This window comes from Phyllostomus discolor, chromosome 4 (genome assembly GCF_004126475.2).
Source record: "Phyllostomus discolor isolate MPI-MPIP mPhyDis1 chromosome 4, mPhyDis1.pri.v3, whole genome shotgun sequence".
Taxonomy (NCBI): Eukaryota; Metazoa; Chordata; class Mammalia; order Chiroptera; family Phyllostomidae; genus Phyllostomus; species Phyllostomus discolor.
Genome location: NC_040906.2, coordinates 180,798,483 through 180,815,373, shown reverse-complemented (window position 1 = coordinate 180,815,373; position 16,891 = coordinate 180,798,483). Strand labels below are relative to the sequence as shown.

General features: G+C 38.3%; 1 protein-coding gene and 1 long non-coding RNA gene across 6 annotated transcripts in view; one reads left to right on the top strand and one right to left on the bottom strand.

Moving 5' to 3' along the window:
- The window catches only part of KIAA0408 (KIAA0408 ortholog), a 31,515-nt gene that overhangs the window by 8,980 nt on the left and 5,644 nt on the right, over positions 1-16,891 (top strand). Inside the window, exons 1-5 of one of the 5 annotated variants that reach the window (XM_036024675.1) lie at positions 1,407-1,876; positions 6,962-7,202; positions 11,283-11,645; positions 11,739-11,818; positions 13,678-15,013. In XM_036024675.1, the coding sequence (XP_035880568.1) occupies positions 1,728-1,876; positions 6,962-7,202; positions 11,283-11,645; positions 11,739-11,818; positions 13,678-15,013 (2,169 nt within the window). In that variant the 5' untranslated portion in view covers positions 1,407-1,727. Of the gene's footprint in view, positions 1-1,406; positions 1,877-6,947; positions 7,203-11,282; positions 11,646-11,738; positions 11,819-13,677; positions 15,023-16,891 lie in introns of those variants that run through there. The other 4 variants (XM_036024674.1, XM_036024677.1, XM_036024676.1 and 1 more) reach the window with 4 other exon arrangements.
- On the bottom strand, positions 7,340-11,343 carry LOC118500322. The gene is made up of 3 exons (XR_004902886.1): positions 11,281-11,343; positions 9,061-9,161; positions 7,340-8,411 (listed from the first exon to the last, which is right to left on the bottom strand). It is a non-coding gene; the product is annotated as an uncharacterized LOC118500322 (long non-coding RNA).

Genomic DNA, 16,891 nt, shown 5'->3' with positions numbered 1-16,891 from the left:
ATAGGTACTACTGAGTGATAGAACAGAGTTATAGCCCAATATACTTTCTCCTGTAACTTAACTACCTATCATCTGAAGTTCTCATAGGATTCAGGAAACAATCAGTGTGATTTAGAAAGGACACGTGGAAATTAAGAAGTCTGGAGTGGAAGAGTGGATATAGGGGAAACGATGTTACTAGATAATCCTGTATAGTTGCTTTGGGACCCCCTTCCCACCTACCCCCTCTTCCTCCTGTCTTCCTAAGGCAGAAATGAGCTAACATTTCTTGTATGCCTGGCACTTAAGTATCTCTCATGTTTTTACAACAACCCCCTAAAGCAAATAGAATTCACACAGATGAGTGGTGGCAGTGGAACTGAATCCAAGCTCTCCGTGACAAAATCCCAGGATCCCCAGATGGGGAAACTGGTTCCAGATCCGACGCTTCTGCATGAGCGCATTTCTGTGAATTTAGGCAAGGTGCCTTACCTCTCTGAGCCACGGCTTTATGGGTAGGGCGGGAATAGTAGTATCACAGGTGCAGCTGCTGGGATGGTGACTTAAAGGAAAGATACTCAAAGCACTTAGCGCAGGGCTTTGCCAAGTGCTGTCTCTCCTTGGGCAATCACTGTCATAACTATTACTGTTACTGCTTTTGAAATTAGGATGCCAGGCTTTCAAAACACAAGGTATGGTTTCATTCAGTTGTCCTGTGTGCGCTAAAAGTCCTACTGTGATCAGGTCACTATTACTAAGCTTTTTAGTTCCTCATGAAATACTACTCTGGAGGCAGGCAAAAATAATGTGAAAGTGAGCAACCACACAGACTTAAAGATAAGACTTTATTATTTAAACCGTTACCTAGCTTATTGGCTGAATTAGACACAGATTGCTCTAGACACCTTCTTTCCGCCTCTTAGACCAAACACGGTCAGACGCATGTGTGTTCTCACACAACCTGGACACGCTGCTGGGGGAGGCAAGGCGCCCTAGCCTTGCCAGCACAGATCCCTGTGGTCATGCTCGAAGGAGCCTCTCCTTACACTTGGGCTGCAGCACACCGCAATCGAAAACCAGCACGTGGGTATCTCTTTGGCTTTTTTCCTCTGATAATAAGTATTATCCTCTCACATGGGATCTAATTTTCTCCAGCAGAGAGACGTCACTGTAACTGTAGAGACAGGCATCAAGCAGTGCTATGAATCACGAGGAGCTATCAGGTTGGTCTTTAAATATGTCCCGTTTCTACTTTATTTAAAGATAGAAATTGGATACAATTCACAAACCTTTTGAAATTGTATATAAAGCATTGCTCCACATGTTCTGCCTCATCCAGACACAACCTCTGAAAGCACGGAAAAGTGCATTCTGATGCTAGCCAAACAGGGAGAGAGGTATGCGCGGAGATAATTCTTGCTTATAAAAAGGGGAGTTGAGTTTTCAAATAAAAGATGTAAAATTGGCCCTTGTCATGGTGTGATACTGCCACCAGCTCTTTTGGCAAGTTTGAAAATACTGAGCTCCATTATAAAAGCTAAAAATGTCCTGGACCTGGAGTTGTTTACCCAGAGAAGGAGCTGCTCTAGAGTTACAGAGCTCTGGTTGGGAGAGGTGGCTTGAAGGCCGCCTCCAAGTAACTGACGTCACACTAGCCTGGGCTGCTGCTGTGACTCTGAGCTGAGCAGCTTTTTGATTTGTGAAAGTGGTGAAGGTTTCAAAGGGACTTGTCAGTACCGATCTGTTGAATGGTTGGACTTATATTGCGTTTCCATTTCTTGCAAAGAAACAAGCTTCACCAAGCTGAGACTTTTCTCTTTAAAACAACTAGCAGTTCTTCCATTGCTAGGTTGGCCAGTGGTCGAACATCCATAGGATTCCTCCCCAGAGCAAGAAGGTATGTGTCTTTCTGGCAGTTTGAAAGCAAGTGACTAATTTTGGCAAAATGTAAAAGGGCTGCTGCCGAGATGTTTGAAACTATAGATACTGTTTCCGTGGAGGCTGATTTCAACATCTGCTTGTGTCGGTGTCTGTGTCTGGTCTTAGCAGTGGGGCGGGATTCGTCACAGATTGTACCGACTCCCAGGGAACAGAGGGTTCAGCTGCTGTGAGTGGATTTCTCAACTCTGGACTGACAGTGCCACCCGCTCCCTGACTCTGTTTTCAAGCACCGCCTCCCAGTTGTTCAGACAGTGTTTTGCCTACCATGGCATTTCACTAAATATATTTATTAGAATGCTTTTTTGATTAGGATGAAGAATTTTTAGCATTTGTTAAGTGAAGCTCACAACCCTTAAGGTTGCTGGTATTTGAAAATTGCAATGAAAAATAATAAATGAATGTTGCTGCATCCAAGATGATGGTTTTCTCACTGTGTGATAAGTGTTTCTGTAGTTTGAGTTAAAGGGTGTGCCATTCATCGTGGGTTAATCTGTGGTTAGGGAGGAACCTTGACCACCACATCTTCTGTTAAAGCTGGTTAGGTTTAGTTTTTGTTTTTTTTTTCCCCAGCCAAAAGTTTCAAAGTTGTATTTTATAAGAGGTGTAAAATCAGTACACATATGTTGGATATTTTGTAGTTTGAATATACAACTGGAGGGAAGACAAGGAAGGAGAAAAGATAATAAATGAGAGGGCAAAATTGATTTCTTCAGAATTGCATGTGGTAGGATCTCGTTGACCTTATTCAAACATAAGACACATGCTGAAATGACAAGAAATAGCAATAGAAACCATTTCCTTTCGCCCTGTAATGAAATCAAATGGTGGTTGGCTGTGGAAAGATGCTTTTGCCAGTGAACGATAGGGGAGGAATAAGGTCTGTTAATTAGTTGAAATAATACAAGTGATTTATAATAGCCTGGGAAAGGGCTAGGGAACTTCAAGGCAAAAGGTGCCTTACTCTGATGGGTATTGTCATGGGAACATGGGAACGCCTAATCCCTCAAAGTTCAGAGGAAGCAAAGCACCTCCCAGGCAAACAACTCTTCTAGGAACTGTGAGATTGACAACAAGTACCTACTGCGTAGGCATTGCTGTGGGAATATGTAAACTTCTTAAATGAAAACTCTTCAACTGTATGGAAGAGTAATATGTTTAGAAAGAGGAAATAAGAAAGCAAGAAACAAATACTCTGAAAGAAACTCAGAATAGAAGAGCAAAGGAGTCCACTTCCCTGACACTGTTTTTTATCGTTTGTCTGTTTGGCTAAAGTGCAGTTTTCACTGGGGAAGACTGAAATGGTGATGACCAGGAGTAGTAAGAATGGAGCACCCCTCAAAGAAGTGTCACCATGACCTATAGAGACTGATGGGGAAAATGAAAATGAGTTATTGTGAGACTCCTGTGTTACACTTCAAATTTCCTGACAGAGTTGGGTCGGAAGGCCAACAGAACCGTTTCCCTCCCATCGCCATCCTTCTGCAGCCCGCCCACAACCCCACAGTTCTGGCTTCCAGCCTCGGGGAGGGGGATGCAGCTTAAAGGGATTATGTAATGCTACCTGAGAGTTGTTCGAGGAACAGCTCGTGCAGGACTAAGGAGTGCAGCTCACTCTGTCTTTACATTTGCTCTGATAGATTTTTATTCTGAATGAAATTCTGAAAGGAATGAAATTAAGTGGAGAATCAAAGAGGCATGGGAGGGGGTGCACATAGCAGAAATCCTTTCTGCCCTCCCACATAGATGCCAGTATCTGTGGGTGGAAGGACTGACAGCCAGGGACAAAGAGGACTTTCACGTGGGCCTCAGTGGATAATGCTGAAACTGAGTTTCCGAAGCTGGCAGACCATTTACCCTGTAACTTCTCGTGGGAGAACATTATGTCCCTACGAAGTTGTCTCGGTAGTTGGAGTTTCTAAAATTATATATTTAAGGGGAATTATAACAAAAGCAGTTTTATATGAGTGATTTATTCAAAAATTCACTAATAAAAAACTTTCCTAAGTATTTTACTTTCAGTGTATCCTTGAAACACTTGAAAACTACTGAGTGCAAAGGAAAAGCATTGAAAATATGAAAGTTCATACATTAGACTTGTTTCTATCAGTTTTCTAATTAAAGATCAAAAGCATTAATTTCATTTTAGAAAAAATACGGAAGGGTGGATGAAGGGAAGGAAAGGCAAGGGAGGGAAGACAAGAAAAAAGACAGAGGGAGAAAGGGACAGAAGGAAGAACCAAGGAACGGGCATTTATGAAACACCGCTATGACCAGAATGCTTTTAGGCACTTTTATTAAGCATTCTCTCCTTTGCTCACTTAATCCTTACAGCAACTCTATGGCCCCCACTTTATTTTTTGGAGGAGAAAGCAATATATTCAGCTATATTACACTTGACATTTATGAGAAGACAGAGATGCTAAGAGGGTGAAATAAATCCTCTCCCCCAAACTGGCACAGATTTTGCTTTGTAGGCATTTTCTTTCAAAGGCTTGTTTCTGATCCATAATTATGACATTTGCTGGCACTAGGAATTGCTCTGGCCTTGAATAGGGGAAGCTCTGTAGGTTGGCCTTTCTCCATATTAAGTGATAAGTTTGGCTCTTTGCAATTAAGTGCAAGATTCTGTCTGCTTTGGGAACGTGTATCCAGAGGCATACACGTATCTTCATGTATCTTCCTGTTACCAGGAGCAAACCTGATCGAGAGTTTGCCTGGATGACCTTCAGTTACCTGAAAAAAAAAGTGGGTGCCACCTTTTAACCTAGTCTGGAAGTGATTCAAGGAGAGTTAGGAATATAAGGAAAAATTGGAGCCACTTGCTACATAATTGTAAGAGAAACTTGATGATGATTTCTAAACATTTCCAGTGTTTAAAGACCATTACAATGAAATAGAGACTATCATAACACCTTTTTCCCAGGTAGTTTGAAATTAGTCTATTCCCTTTCTGTAAGTTCTTTAGTGAAATCTGCAACCATCTCGTGATGTCTTAAACCACTCCACTGTTCCTAAGAAGTTTCAGTGTTAACCACATGCTAGTGAGAGAGAGTTTCAGCTCACAGGTAATTACATGTAGCTTTAAGCAGTCTGCTAGTCTCTGAAAATAATCACTGTCTGCACATCCTGTGAATAGTTATTAAATGAACCTAAAAAATTACTACATACTCAAGATCAGTGACAGATTCACCAAAACAAAAAACAAAATTCTGTATATTCTTTACTATCTTCCTTTTGTTGGGTCTTCATGGATGCATTTCTTTGGGGCCAGCTGGCATTTGCTATGGCAGGTACTTATGGTCATTTTCTCATAGGTGTACAGGGTCAAAAAATAAAGGATGATGGAGGGCGCAAAGTGGGATGAGAAAAGAACAGGCCGAGTCAGTAAAATGAGACATGACAACATCTTTAATGGTTTAATTGGAAATTTCTTGACTTAATTAGTCATAGGATTGTGAGTGCCAATGAAATAGATAAAAATGAACCAAGTATCTACAGCAAATTGCTTGAGAAAAGAGATATAGTACAGACCCCAATATTTCTAGGGTATTTTTGATGGTGGAGCCCCGCAAGTAGGACTAACATTTTTGTCCTTATTTGTCTGTTACAATTCATTGCTAGATCGTAGCACAGAAAATATATGTTTGGAACGTTTTGCCACTCGGATATACTTGTTCAGAACAGTCTGACAAAAGTTGAAACTAGTCTTGAATGTTTATCTTGTGTTTGGGCCAATGATGTGCGGCCGTCTTCTGTTGCCCAGAGTGGGGTGTGCTGCCTGGCTCTGTCCGCTTCATTTCACAATTCCAGCACCTTGGCAGCTAGTAACTCTGGGGAACTTTGCTCATAATGAGCATAAACTGCCACCTGCTAAGTTAAGATATTTTGGTCATGGCCTAGAAACCCGAAGAGTTAGCTTTCTTATAAGCGTGATTATCTTAGATGGAGATCCAGACATTTTAAACACACTTTTCTACCCATTGAAAGAGTATGTGATTTTATTAATAAAAATTATTTCCAGTGGAAGTGGGAACAAGATTTTTAAAGCAAAGTAAGAAAAAAATTAAAATTTCTTAAACTGTTTTGCATTTTATATGTCATTTCATCTTTGGAACACCACTGTGATTGCCCTCTTTTAATGTAAATAAACTAAATCTCAGAGATTTCGGATGATTTAGAGTTACTAATCCGGCATTTTAAATTGCATCTTTGAACCCTAAATACACATATCTGAAGTGCTAGAAATCTAATCACTTTTGGTACAGCTTACTGGACCCAAAGACAAAATTACTGAGCACAGTGTTTTCTTTAATTCTCTGTATTCAGGATCCTAAGTTGGTTCTGGTACATAATCTATTAGAGGGAAACGAGACCAGGGGTGCATTTTAACATTTGGTTCCTAGGATAGTTTTGCTGCTTTTACATTTTCCTTGCTGAAGTGAAATAATGAAAATACAGTTTTGTGATTGAGTTTGGTTTCTTGCTAATATACCAGTCTCAGATGGACTACCAACTTTGGGAACTCACTAATACAGTAATCACATTTCACATATACTGGAACTCTGAATATAAAATTGAGACCGTAGTCAAGCACTGGCTCAGGACTTTAAGTCACAGAGACACACAATCTGGTTGCATAATCAGAGCAGAGGGAGTGATTCTGTTGCAGCATAACCCGCCATGGTTGTGCAGATGTGACATTTGAACTTCAGATTTCCAGACTTAGATAGTCATGAAAAATTCTATGCTTATATTAGGTGGCTGGTTAAAGGAATACTTATGTCTCACATACACATTAAACCATCTTGTCCTTTTTAATTTTACTGTTCAATCTTAGAAGGGGAGAAAAACTTTTGACACTACTTATTTTTTTTACTGTATTTGTTTCTTCTTAAGTAAATTGTCATCTCTTCTTTTCTTTGGAGTCCAATTTTCCTACAGTTTGTTTATGTCAATGGCTCTTGACAAAACGATTGTTTCCAGAAAACATATGGATTTTGAACTCTGTCTTGTTATGTTTATATTAGGCTTTATTTTAAAGGCAAGTGAGACTGCTTCAAATAAAACAACTCCAAAATTCCAAGAAACAACAAAAAGAAGGCAGAGACGAGCAGAAACACCCCTTCACTAACACTCACGCGGTTGCCATGGACCTGCACAAGCAGTGGGGGAACCCAGAGACTGACTGGCACAAGGAGAAGATGGAGTTACTGGACCAGTTTGACAATGAAAGGCGGGAATGGGAAACCCAATGGAAGATCATGCAGAAGAAGATAGAGGAGGTACACGCTGATTTGTTTTGAATACACTGGAAACTTAAAGCTCATCATGGAAGTGAAAATGCTGTTGAAGTTTGTCTTGCATTGTAAATTATTTTTATTTTCCTTATTTCATTTAAGAGATGCGTGTCTAGGTGACATTTACCATACCAAAAATAGAGTAACCTTACCCAGTGGTATCACACGGACTAGGCTTATTTTGTAGCCTTGCATGAAAATTAAGAACTGCAAAGGTCACTCTAAAGCATATCAGTTTATTATTTTCTGACTAGAATGCCTTGGAGTAAAAAATGAAGTATGCATTTTTTCATGAGTTTTCAAATACTGTGTCCAGGAGGAAAATGTAAGAAAGACATAATTGGTGAAACAAATTAGCAAAACTACAATTGAGCATTAAAATGCAGATCTTTCCTGTGATGACTTGTGAATAATGTCTGCAAAGGAAATTACATGTTAGATAATACAGTAAACTCAAAAGGAGTGTCGTATCTCACACAGAAAATGGCAGTGGACCTGATATTTATCCTGGTCGGTTGTGCCACGTGTGGTGGCACACGTATTAGAAAAGAGGTAACCAGAACTGGCATGCCGTGACTCTGACACAAATAGTCATTTCATCCCCATTAACCTTCCCTTCGGCTGTTGAGTCTATAATATTCCTTTGAGCATTTACATTGATGTACATTCAAGCCTGTTCCAGCTGAAAACTATTTATGCTTGTCTTGCTTTGTTCTGGAAACATCGATGGTATTGACTTACATGGTTTTGTGCACATCGCCCAAGTGATTGTTTTAACAGGCTCCTTGGCCTTTATTCAGAGGCAATCAGAGCAGGTGCTTTATGTGTTTATAGTGCAAATATTTTTTTCTTATTGACAGCCATGTAATTGGTAGTGAATAAAATACAAATTGGCATGCACCAAGAAAAAATTAGAAAGAGTAGCTATTAAACCTTTCCTCTAAAATAGAGATGAGGAGGCAGGCGTGCAGTGTATGATTAGAGATTGAAAGGAGGATCCACTGCTCATCCCCGTGTTCTTTGGAACAGGTGTTCTGCCCTCTCTCTGAATTCCTCCACCCAGAGACTCAGGTTGGATCCGCCAGAAGACAATCTGGGTCAAATCAGAATCCACAGCTCCAGTCAGAAACCCAAACACTTGAGTCCGTGGCTCCCAAGGGAGCCACTCGTCCAGTTAGGAAGAGTCACAGATAACTGGAGCATCCAAGCAAAATAATTGAGTCATGATTAGTCTAGCCAATGGTTAAGCCATGTTGCAAAAAACAATCTGCTGTCTGGTTAAATTTTGTATTGCAAAATATGTAATTCTCACAGCTCTGTAGATTTCATCTGAAGTAAATATGAGCCTTACCAACTAGGCATTAAATGTAGTTAACTTTTTGTTGATTATACTATTACAGTTGTCCCAATTTTCCCCCTTTGCCCCCTCCACCCAGCACCCCCCCCCACTCCCTCTGTCAATCCCTCCTCTTTTATTCATGTCCATGGGTCATGCATATAAGTTCTTCAGCTACTCTATTTCTTGTGCATGTGCTTAACATCCCACTGCCTATTGTGTTACTACCATTTTGCACTTAACCTCTTCCCCTTTTCCCCCATTCCCCCAGAACCTTCCCCCCAACTGACCACCCTCCCACTGTTCTCCATATCTATGATTCTGTTTCTGTTCTGCTTGTTTGCTTAGTTTGGGTATTAAACATACTTTAAACTTAGGCTGATTATCTCGAAAAACACTGTCCCTTTATGCTTCAAGGGGAGAAAAGGGCTGTAATGTTTTTCTTCACCTAGCTGCTTGCAGTATATAGCTCCACGGCCAGGGAATATGTTCAGAAAATGGGCTTACCTAGAATATTCTCAGTGGATGCTCTTCAATCCCTGAATGCTAGTGCTGTGCTTCCCTTATCATACAAATACATATTTCTTTTAGAGTTCCAGCTTTGTACCCTGTAAGAACGTACATTTTACATATCACTTCTTACAGGCCATAAAGCTGGGATTAGAAAAGACTGAGGGAAAGAGAAAGAAAGTATCCTCATGTGTCACAGAAAATCAAAATGATTTGTTTTAAACTAAAATTAAAAGTCAATCAATACTTGGAGAAATTATAACATACCACGAGAGAAATAGACTGTTTACATTTATCACTAAGTTCTGTGTATTAAGTCAGATGCAAATTATTAAGCCGTCTATTAGGGAATTACATATTTTTAGGAGCACACATATAACTTGAGTGATCCCAAATAATAATATTTTCCAATGAGAGGTTCCAGCATTGAATACTAAGATGCTGATGATTCTCTATTCAGCCACTATCCATGATCATTGTATTTGCTGTTGTAAAACCAAGGTGTACATTCTTGTATCATTTAAAACTTGGTATATTCCAGATTGAAACCCTGTAGAGAATACATAGATGCCTGGATTTTTTTTATCACATTGCAATCTTTTCTGTTTATCTCCTTTGGTCAAATGATTAGATAACCATTGTCAAGGGCTGGGTACCAGATTGCCTTATACACAATAAACTGTTTTCCACCAGTAACATTATGTTATTTTTGTATTCATATCTCACCTGAATTCCCAAGAGAACTTACAATGGCATATACAAGACAAAAAGAAAGGTGAGATAAAGACAAGAGGAAGAATCATATATAAAATGTATGTAGCAAGGCTGTCTTTCTAGTAACTAACACAAATATTATCAGATGCATATTTCTCAATATTCAGAAAACAAAAGCAAACTTGTTTTCCAGAAATAGCACTTGTGTCCCTACTTTGGAAACTAAAGCAATTTTGTTTTTACCCATGACTCCTCAAAAAGAGGACATGAACAACAGCATCCTTAGATTTCACATGATACTTTTGAGGGTTGCTTCTTATGGTATCCTCATGGTCAGCAAAAATCATAATGCCCACAGCAGTTCAGTAGAAATAATTTTACCAGGGCCACGGCTGCGATTTGGTGCTGTCCTGACTTCATCCAACGACAGATTCGTAACAGTCTAGGGAAACAAATGCACTGCTTAGCTTTCAGACATCACCTATGTATAGTGCTTCTCTCCTCCGAGAATCAGGTAAATATTGAGCAGCAATAAATCTGTTATTCCTTAAATAATAGATGTAGTACGAATATAGGTTGTGGCTGTAAAATGTAGTCATTTGCTTGAATAGTTATTTGATAGTCTCCTTTGAAATTTGACAAGCTTTCCCAGAACTCAAGCCAGAAGAGAAAGCCACTTACTCCTCCCCGCTGTCTAGAGGTGAGCTGAGTGAGTGCCTGCAGGCTAAACTAAATTCTCATCAAGAAAAAATTTGGGGTCCACTTGAACATAGACTAGTAGATGGTCAGAACCTTGAAGTTCTGTTATATAGACATATATTTATATATGTCTTATATATTTATATAGACATACATATATTTACATAGGACAGGGTCACATTTGTCTTAATCAGGACAAAAACCTTTTTTTTTTTAAATGTGTATAGCCTGGCATTAGAAAATCTCAGTATTAACCAGCCCTCGCCAATGTAATTTCCAACAGAAACATCTTTTGATTTCAAAATGTCTACTTAGGGGACAGAATAAACTGACTATATGAGATTGTCAACTATTTTGACAGTAAGTATTGGCATGCAGGTGGGATCATGTATTTAAAAATATGACTTGAATGTTAGTTAAATGGTTGCTTCTCTCTGAAAGCAGTGAAAGAGTATGGCCAGTAATTGATTCAGGTCATTCTAATTTAATGACAGTGCTTCTGTATCTTAGTGATATCTGTATTTAGATACAGGTTTATTTTACTTTTGACTGAGCTGATTTCTGCTCAGAAAGACTGAAATCGTCATCCATGCTTTGACCTATAAAAAGTAGTCTTTATGGTTTATCAAAGTTGTTCTGGCTAATCCAGATTTTAGAAGTACTATTTAGAGGCATAAGCATGAATAATATCCCAGTGTAATATATAGTCATATGGCAAAAAGGACTGAAAACAGTGTACTTAGCTTCAAAAATATTGACAACGTGAATTAGGGGAGTAAAAATTCTTATCTTTGTTTTCCTTACAGCTTTGCCATGAAGTAAAGCTTCGGAGGAAAATCAACATGAGTGAACGTGCTAAAGTCATTGATCTTGATCATGAGAAGACCACTCAAGATAAAGTGGTAGAATCTTCTCGAACTTACCCCAGTACAGGACCACAAGAATTTACAGGGATGAATCACAGGAATGATCTGGAAAAAGAGAATAAAACAGAGAAGAGCTTAATCAGTGAAGGAAATCAAATGTGTAAAGAACAAAAAGCAACTAAAAAATCAAAAGTAGCATTTATGGATCCTTTGGCCACAGATGACCAAAAGGAATGTGAGGCCTGGCTTGACCCGAGGACTTCCGAGGGAGCGGGCCAGGGCTGTTCCGGCGCCCTCAACACAGTAAGTAAGCCGTGACTGGCCTAGAACTGTTTCCAAAACTTATTTACATTCGCAAGTCCTAACACATTATTGCTTATATATATGTATATAAAGGCTCTTGAAGAACTTGCCAAAGTCAGTGAAGAATTATGCAGCTTTCAAGAGGAAATTCGAAAGCGCTCTAACCACAGAAGGTAGGCTGGTCCTTCTATGATTATTTTGTGTTGGAAAAATACTGTGTTTAGTTAGTGAATTCCTTACACTTAGTGATAATTAACAATGAGTTATTAAAATCTGTTTTCAGATAAGAAATAAAATCTTTAATTGACTGTTTTCCTGTTCGCTGATTTCTTAAAACAATTCTTAAAATAATTCTTAGTTTGAACGTACCTTCTGGTACATTCAAACTGGAGCATCATTTGCTAAGTGTATCTTTTTAACCAGCCAGTTTCTTTTTAAATCCCAAATGTATCTGACCAAACAAATTTTATTTGTTTTCTCCTAATTCTCTTTGTAATTTGATTGTTAGGAATACTTTACTTTTTTGGTGCTTATTTAAGGTATACTATTTGTAATAAGTTAACAAGTACATTCTAATGAAGTTTTTTTCTATTTTGAGTATTTAGACAGTAGAAGAGTATACAACTGAGCTAATCCAGTAAAATCTTTAAATGATGTCAGATTTAACAATGTGGTGTTTTAATTACATAATGATGTTCTACTGGAATGTTTTATACCTAAGGGTCATTTATTTCTGTATATCATGTATATAATAGAAACATACATCATTTTCAGAACAACATATTAGAAATGTGTATGCACATCTATACAATGCTATGAAATACTGTTTTAACTCAGAGACACCTATATAATTGTGAAAGTAAGTTTGAGTCAAATTAAAAAATAAACTGGAATTTTCTGCAAGTTAACTAAAGATGGATTATCGTATGACCAGCACGTATCTCTCAGTGAGGCAGGACGCTTCTCTTAGAAAGCTGTACCAGTGAGTACCCTTATTTTTTTTTTAGCTCGTAGGAAGCTCAGAGAGAATTTTTTACTGACTTTAAGTATATCTTCTTATCCACTCATGTTTTTTTCCATAGTTTTGTCCTCTATGTGCCCATTTAGCTTTTGTGTACTTCTTCTTTGTTAATGAGTATTTACCTGTACTTTATGGTGAGCTAGCACATAATGTAAGTTGAAGAGATATCAATAGGACTTATATTTATCAATATAATTAACTTTAATTTGAGAATCCTTATTGTTGCTATATTTTGGTTTTTATTTTTATTGAGTTCAAGAGAAGTATGAGGTTCTCCTTGTTACTTCATGGTTTTTAGGAAGAAATTCAAAATTCTTAATATATAATTCAAAGCATTACAATGATCTGATGTTTCTCACTTATTTTCCGTCGTCTTCTCCACTCTGCCTTATAATCCATGCACACAAAAGTGCTTGCTGTTCCTTGCATTAGCAACACTGCTTTTACTACAGTTCACTTTGCCTATCTGCCCTTTACTCATCAAAAAAATTCTTACTTTTCTTTCAAATGATACCTTCTATTTGGTATTACTCATGTCTTATTGCACTTTTATTCAGATTCCGTTACACTAGTTAGAATGTTACTTCAAATTCAAGGGGAAAAACTTAATCTCACATGACAAAACCAATAGGAATTCAGTAGGCAGAGCAAAGGTAAGGAAACAATTAGAAAGTCTTGTAGAAGGGGGAATGCTAATAACAGATGCACAAGATACTATACATGATCTAGTCTGAATGTAAGTGAGGTTTTAGGTAATAGAAAAAATGAGAGCCAAGGTTGGAGAAGTGGTTTGGGTCAAGTATATAGATCCTAGAGTGCAGCACTGAGGGACAGTCCAACAGTAAAAAAGACTTGGAGGTTTTGATGAGAGGACTTATATAGAAAATATGCTGTGGGAAGTTATGACTGCTTTTCCTATAGCAAAGATCCATTGCTTAAGCCATGTTTTTTTGAATTACTTATCCTAAATAAAGTTATTGCTAATATATCATATATTTTATCATTGTTTAGGATGAAGTCAGATTCTTTTCTCCAGGAAATGCCAAATGCAATTAGGGCACAGGAAGTGTGGCCTCATGGAGGCCACAGGATCAACAATGGCCAGTGCATTCTCCCAACAAATTTAGAGAAAGAAAAGCAAAAAACCAGAAGGAATCTAAACTATGCTGGTATGCTTCAAAGGAATTCTTTCAAAAAATGTGGAATTGATACAATTGATCTGCAAAGTAATGAAACTCCACCAGTGCCTCCTCCAAGAAGCACATCTAGGAATTTTCCCAGCTCATACCCTGAACGAGCCCTTGAAAGTCTGCAGGAAAGTTTAAATCTCAACAGGCAGGTGGTCCAAGAGGGTCCAGGTGAAAGGAACTGCAGTCCTCACGTCCTTCTGAGGCATGATGAGATGACTACACTGTGTCTGAATGAAGGGAAAACTTTGAAAAATGGTATCATGTTTTCTTCTTTGGCACCAGAAGCCGAAATAGATAACAAGCATCCATGTAAAGAAAATGTTGGATTAAGCATGAGGGAATGGAACGCTGTGATAGGCACAAAAAATAGCCCCTCTACCCTGCGGTTTCAGAAAACCTGCTCTACTCCTGATAAGTTGAAATATGAAAAGATGGTCCCAGCTCGCCCTGCTAAATCTCATTCTGACCTTCATGGAAGCTATGACTATAGCTCCTCGGGGACACAGAGCAGTGGCCCACTTAGAAGTTTCACTTGTGGCTTTGAAAGGACTACTAGGAATGAAAAGCTGGCAGCAAAGACTGATGAATTTAACAGAACTGTATTTAGAACAGATAGAAATTGTCGTGCAATACAGCAAAATCAAAGCTACTCAGAATCATCTCAAGATCTTAAGCCTTATGATACCTTAATTACTCGTATAGACAATGTACCAGAAAATGACAGTGTGTCTGATATTCTGCAAACCAGTACCCACATGCCTGTGCCTAGAGAAAATGTGCCTGATAATCCCACCAGTAAATCCACAACAGGCCTAGTGAGGCAAATTCAGGAACACCTAAGTCCTAGCAGTTATCGGAATATGCTCCACGAGCATGACTGGAGACCCAGTAATTTGTCTGGCCGACCAAGATCAGCGGATCCTAGGTCAAATTATGGTGTTGTGGAAAAGCTGCTGAAAACCTATGAGACATCTACAGGGTCTGCACCGCAAAATTCTACATGCTTCAAGGATGACTGGCCCCAATGTAATTCTGATGTCAGTGTTGAGGCCACACTGGATCGGCATTTAAGGATAATCCAAACAGAACAAGAGCTTCAAGGAAAAACAGCTATGTGTGGGGCACAGCAAGCGAAGCAAGGAATAGATTGGAAAAAGGTAACAGAGGTGAGAAAGCAGTTAATATATTTTGGAAGGACTTCATTCATGTTTAGCCATAGCTCAGACTTCAGCCCCTTGCGTTCATATAAATAGAAGGCTCATGTTTTGATGTCTTAACTTTCTGATCCTTCACTTTGTGAATAACCATAAACCTTAAGATTGTAACTGTACATGAACTTGTTAAAGTGGAGTGTTAAGCCTGCAGTTAGCACATTATCACTTTCTTTTAAAATTCTGAAATAGGGTAACATAAATATAGTACATGTGCTTACGAACCTCGAGAAGATGAAATGTAAGTTTCTTGAAAAAGTATTCTGAATATGCATTTGTTGATTTATAGAATTTAATTCTTTTAGAGTATTTTTAAGTATGTGGGAAATATTTAAAAAATAATTTGTACTTTTCAGTTATTAACTATGAACAGTTCAATCATTCTCAGTATTTGATTCATGCCTTTTCTCATGGGTTTAGTCACATATGTACAAATATGGGTAAAGTACATCGGTTAAAATAGTGCCTTATAAAGCTCTTACTTGTGGAGCCAACAGGCAGGACATTGAAGTAAAAAAAGTGGTATTATAGCTTAAACAATTTTAAGGTCATTCTTATTTGTATAAATTCTTAGCATGAAAGTGCAAAAAAATTGGTACTTGAAACGGGGTTATCCTTTTTCTGTTCCGGACAGTTTTCAAGAGTGTAATCTTGACTAGTTACAGGCGGAAAAGAGGTGGAGGAGGTTGGCGTTCACAATGAGGAGCTGTCCAACAGTACCCCATTATGCATAATTCGCCGACGCTTACAAGGTTACATAGTGTTAAAATTAGCTAATGCTTCAAACATCCTTGTTTTTACAGGATACAACTATGTATGCAGTGTAGTTTTAAGCTGTGCAGGTTACCTCCTTCTTATTTGAAAAAATATTGTGTGGCTTTCAAACCCTACATACATATCAGTCTCATCTATTTTATCAGAAACCTTGTGCAAGTGTGCACAAGGCACAAATAACTACTTTGCCTTTGTAGCTTTCTTTCTTTATTCACCTTTTTATGTTTTTCAATTACAGTTTACATTCAATATTATTTTTATTAGTTTCCAATGTACAGCATAGTAGGTGGACAATCATATACTTTACAAAGTGACCCCCCTGACATTTCTAGCACCCACCTGGTGCCATACATTGTTATTACAGTGTTAATGACTTTATTTCCTATGCTGTATTTTACATACCCATGACTATTTTATAACTACTAATCTGTGCTTCTCTATCCCTTTGCCTTTTTCACTCAGTTTCTCAAACCCTCCTCTACTCTGGCAACCGTCACTCTGTTCTCTGCATCTATGAGTCTGTTCCGTGTTTTCTTTATTCATTTATATTGTTCTTTAGATTCCACATAATGAGTGAAATCATGTGGTATTTGTCTTTCTCTGACTTATTTCACTTAGGGTACTCTAGGTCCATCCCTGCTGTTGCAAATGGTAAGATTTCATTTTTTTATAGTCAAGGAATACTCCACTGTATATATGTACCACAGCTTTTTTATCCACTCATCTATGAGGAGCACATGGGTTGCTTCCATAGCTTGGTTATTGTAAATAATGGTGCAGTGAACTTGAGGGTGCATATATGTATCTTTTTTTTCAGTTGAGCCCATAAATACCCATAAGGTCCTATAATTCCAGGTGGGATATAAAAAACATGTATACAATAACCAGCCAAATTTTCATTAACTAAATAGTCTTCCTTTTGGCGTAGATTGGAGGTTTGGGAGGAGTCCTCTGCTATGGATCCTTAAAAGTAGTTCTTCATTCCCCTTCCCTCTAGCAAAATAAGATTCCAAAGAAAGAAAAAGAACCTGAAGGATACTGTCATAGAAA